The 4,576-nt window shown below is 35.9% G+C and overlaps 1 protein-coding gene across 1 annotated transcript; it reads left to right on the top strand.

The window, feature by feature from the left end:
• Positions 1-990: 990 nt before the first annotated feature.
• On the top strand, positions 991-1,970 carry LOC147626587 (germin-like protein 9-3). Its single transcript, XM_086816960.1, has one exon. The coding sequence runs from the start codon at positions 1,076-1,078 to the stop codon at positions 1,703-1,705; it is 630 nt and encodes a 209-aa protein (XP_086673086.1). The 5' UTR covers positions 991-1,075; the 3' UTR covers positions 1,706-1,970.
• Positions 1,971-4,576: the final 2,606 nt, after the last annotated feature.

Here is a 4,576-nt window from a genome sequence, read left to right as displayed (position 1 = left end):
TTGTCCTCTCTCTCTCCCTCCCTCTCTCTCTCTCTCTCTCAACGACACACACACAAATGTGCTCATTCTGTCTCTATTATGTCTCTTCTAGTGAAAATTCTATTTATATAGATTGATTGCTTTCTCGATACTAATGTACTTGATTTATTTTATAGAGGTAGACATCTTTAGTTAGATAGTATTTGTTTGCTATGATCATATAATGAGTTCTCTTTACATGTGTTGCTACTTTTTTATATAGAGATGACTGGTTTACTCGTCGATGAGAGTTGAACTCCCTATGTAGATATTTTAATTTGCTATATAGAGAACATTTTTTTAGTAGATGCCAGGTAGGTTTTCTATATGATTATTGCCATTTACTATATATTATTTGCTAGTTGTAAGATGAATTTTCTATATAGACATTCACAATCCCTATAAAGAGATCACTTCTTTTCTAGATGTAAAGTCATTTTCCTATGTGAATATTATCCTTTCTTATATAAGAACCACTAATTTGCTAGATAGACATTGTAATTTGCTATAATATATAGAAATTGTGATTCTTAGATGGGATGATAAAAAACTGTGTTGATATCAAGGTTTTTAAAAAATGGCATTCTAGTGCACTTGCCAGAATTAAGAAAAACAAGCTGAGATTTGAAGTACCCTTATTTTAAGGAATGATTTTTCATGTATTTTAGTTGTAAAACTTAGAAATTTTGAAAAAAAAGGGATAGATTTAAGATTTGTTCTTATTTTGATTGGGTGAAAAATAAGTTTTTTTTGGAGTTGATATGTAGCAAATTTACGATCAATCAATCTATTAAGAAAATCATATTTGGTATAAGTTAGATAATAATTTTTTGTCAGTTTGTACAGGAAGAGAACAAATGGGGGTGCCGGCCGAAGGCTGTGGAAGGGGCGAGGATGTTGAAGAGCGTGCCGGCCAATGGTGTCGTTGGAACGTTCACCATGGCCAGACAGTCATCATCTTCAGAGGCTTTAACAAGGCAAACGAAGGTTTGCTTTGCCGTGCTGTGCTGCTTCCGTCAAACAACATTTAGCATCGTTCCATCCTTACGTCGTTAGAATGGCCGTTTTCTCCCATGCGTTCCTCATCTGCGCAGCAGCCTTAGCGTTGGCGGTGGCGCAAATGGCCGGCGCCAGCGACCCGGAGCTGACCACCGACTTCGCTGTGCCCGCCGGAACGAACGCCAGCATGCTCACTGGCGACTTCTTCACCTTCACGGGCTTCCGTGGCGGACCCAACGCGCCAGCGGGCACCTTTAAGCCCATCAAGGCCTTCGTGGACGCCTTCCCGGCGCTAAGCGGGCTCGGCATCTCCGCCGCTCTCCTGGAGTTTCAGCCGGGTTCCCAAAACACCCCCCACACCCACCCGCGCGCCACCGAGCTCTTCTACGTGCTCGACGGCAGCGTCATGGTGGGCCTCGTTGACAGCGCCGGTGATTTCTTCAATCAGACGCTCCAGAAGGGCGACCTCTTCGTGTTCCCGAAGGGGCTGGTGCACTTTCAGATGAACCCCAGCTCCTACAACGAGGCCTTCGCCTTGGCCTCCTTCAGCAGCTCCAACCCTGGCACGGTCTCCCTCCCCGTCACCCTCTTCGGCTCCGGCATTCCCTCCGCCGTCCTCTCCCAGGCCTTCAAGGTCTCTACCGACACCATCGCCCAGCTCCAGACCCCCTTCGCCACCAAGAGCTAAACTACAGCAGACTCGCCGCTAGAAGTAGGCCAAAATCAAAAGCCCTCTAAAGCTGATAATAAAACAGCGCTCGGCAAGTATGCCGGTGCGGCTATGCCCTAGCTAGATTCGTCCGCCATCTCCACTTAAGCTCTATGCAACCGGTGCAAAAATACCAAAATATATGTCAATTTTTAAATCTCCACTTAAGCTCTATGCAACCAATAACTGGTGCAAAAATAGCAAAATATGTGTCAATTTTTAAATACTTATCTTGTTGAGTTCTTCCAATGGATTAGAGTTCCTTAAGGTTTAATTCATCATGACACTAAAAAAAAAAAACTTGTCGGTTTTGCAATTGTTTAAAACTTCTTGAACTAGTATTTGAAAATAGAGGGCCTAAACCCTTGAGTTAATGATAGATACATAGAGGGCCTAAACCCTTGAGTTAATGATAGATACATAGACATAGAGATATACGCAAGTATATTGCTAGAATAGAATTGTGTGATTACATGAAGGGTGGTGGTTGTTATAATCGTAAGGGTCCATGTATTTAGAACAACTCTGTCGCTTGATCTTGAAGGGTATGTTCACACTTACATTCCCCCTCTCGTGAGGAGAAATGTGTGCCTAAGATACATGTACATTGAAAGAGATTCACATGTTTTGACTGGGGTGAGTCGCCAGTTATTTAAGCTAAATACATCTACAATGATGTGCTTAACTTGGATCCATGGATAGACATGAGGAATAGAGAGTGTTGAGAGCAACTTCTTTTTCTCAAGCTTAGTTGAACATGCTTGAGTCGGCTTCATTGTCTTCATCTACATGGGAATCTACATCATCTTTGAGAACCATTAGGATCATGAAGACTCCAGACATGGAAAGCCCCTGCTTTCCAAGGCCTCATAAGGGTTAGTGTAAAATGGATGCTATGCCTTGTTGGAAAGGCTTTCCCCCTCTCTTCCTTCTTAAATTCAGCCCTTCTTTATCCTAGATAAGTAATCAAATTGTTAGAATTAAACTTTTCATATTGTTTCTCTTTTAAAAGTGGAATTTGATTAGTTTAGAATGCTTTAAACCATTTGGGGATAATTTTTAAGTAATTTAAGGATAGAAAAATTTGAAAAATGGTCGGCCATACAAAGGAGGTTATGGCAAAATTTTTATAAATTTTGTGAAATAAGTTTTATCTTTTATTATTCAAAATGAGTAATCCCCACCAACAATTGTGTATTCTAAAAGTGTTATTTTCGTTCTAGGCATAGAAAAATGCATAGTAGAAATATTTTTATTATAAAAGTGTTATTTTCATTAGAATTAAATTCTATCCATAGAAAGATGCATATTGGTTATTTTTTTTATTATAAAAGAGTGATTTTTATTAGATTTAAATTCTATGCATAGAAAGATGCATATTGGTTATTTTTTATTATAAAAGAGTGATTTTCATTAGATTTAAATTCTATGCATAGAAAGATGCATATTGGAAATAATTTTTTATTATAAAAGTGTCACTTTTATCAATATTGATTTTTATGCATAAAAGATTTCTTTTATTATAAAAGTGTTACTTTCATCAATATTGATTTTTATGCATAAAAGAATTTTTTTTATTATAAAAGTGTTACTTTCATCAAAATGGATTTTTATGCATAAAATGATGCATAAAAGAATTTTTTTATTATAAAAGTGTTACTTTCATCAAAATGGATTTTTATGCATAAAATGATGCATAAAAGATTTTTTTTATTATAAAAGTGTTACTTTCATCAATATTGATTTTTATGCATAAAATGATGCATAAAAGAATTTTTTATTATAAAAGTGTTACTTTCATCAAAATGGATTTTTATGCATAAATAGATGCATAAAAGATTTTTATATATAAAAGTGTTAGTTTCATCAAAATTGATTTTTATGCATAAAAGATTTTTTTAATTATAAAAGCGTTACTTTCATCAAAATGGATTTTTATGCATAAATAGATGCATAAAAGAATTTTTTTATTAGAAAAGTGTTAGTTTCATCAAAATTGATTTTTTTTGCATAAATAGATGCATAAAAGGATTTTCTTTTATATAAAAGTGTTATTTCCATAGAAGTTGGATTTTATGCATAAATAGATGCATACAGAATTTTTTAATATCAAAATAAGAGTTCTCTTTAATCCTATGTTTAAATCCCATGAGTATTGGTAAATGAATAAGTAAATACTCTGTGAGAGAAAATTCTACCATTTCATATTCTCTAGGATGATAATGAGAAAATTCAAAAAAACTATCGAAGTCAGAATTTTAGATAAATGATTAATTTATTCCTCATAGGAATATGTGATTAGTTTTGGATTCAATTAAGCAAAATACTCAAATTATGAATGAAATTCAATAAAGTAGTAATTGAAATATTACCCTTCGAGAAAGATAGTTCAGAGAGAATCTTTCCAGACTCGAATCTTGAATCAGACTATGACCAAGAATTAATCTCCTTCATCAGTTTCAAGAAAAGATGATGTGACCAGTTCAGTAATCTACACTCAAATCACCCACCGAATCTGAAACTAAGTTGAGACCTTTGATTTTGATCTGAGGATCAAGATTACAGAATTCGAGAAATTCTGCTTGGGAATCCAGACCTGTGATCTAGAAGTATTGGGATACGGATTTAAGATATACTCAATGTATTCAAAAGAAAATCAAAACTGAAAACTTGCATAGAAACCCTGTTTTCTTAAAGGACTGTCTTACGCTAGAATGCTGGAAGGAGCATTTGGTATATGTGTTTTTCTAAGGGAAGTTCGGTTGCAAAACAGCTAGCGGTGGGGAGTGTTCAAAGGACGGCTCATGTGGCAAAAACCTGCCCAGGTCTCTTGACCAGCCTGAGTATGGT

Source organism: Cibotium barometz, chromosome 22 (genome assembly GCF_041138505.1).
Source record: "Cibotium barometz isolate CiBa-2024 chromosome 22, ASM4113850v1, whole genome shotgun sequence".
In the NCBI taxonomy this organism is placed as follows: Eukaryota; Viridiplantae; Streptophyta; class Polypodiopsida; order Cyatheales; family Cibotiaceae; genus Cibotium; species Cibotium barometz.
Note: the sequence above shows the minus strand (reverse complement) of the source record. Positions and strands in the feature narration are given on the sequence as shown.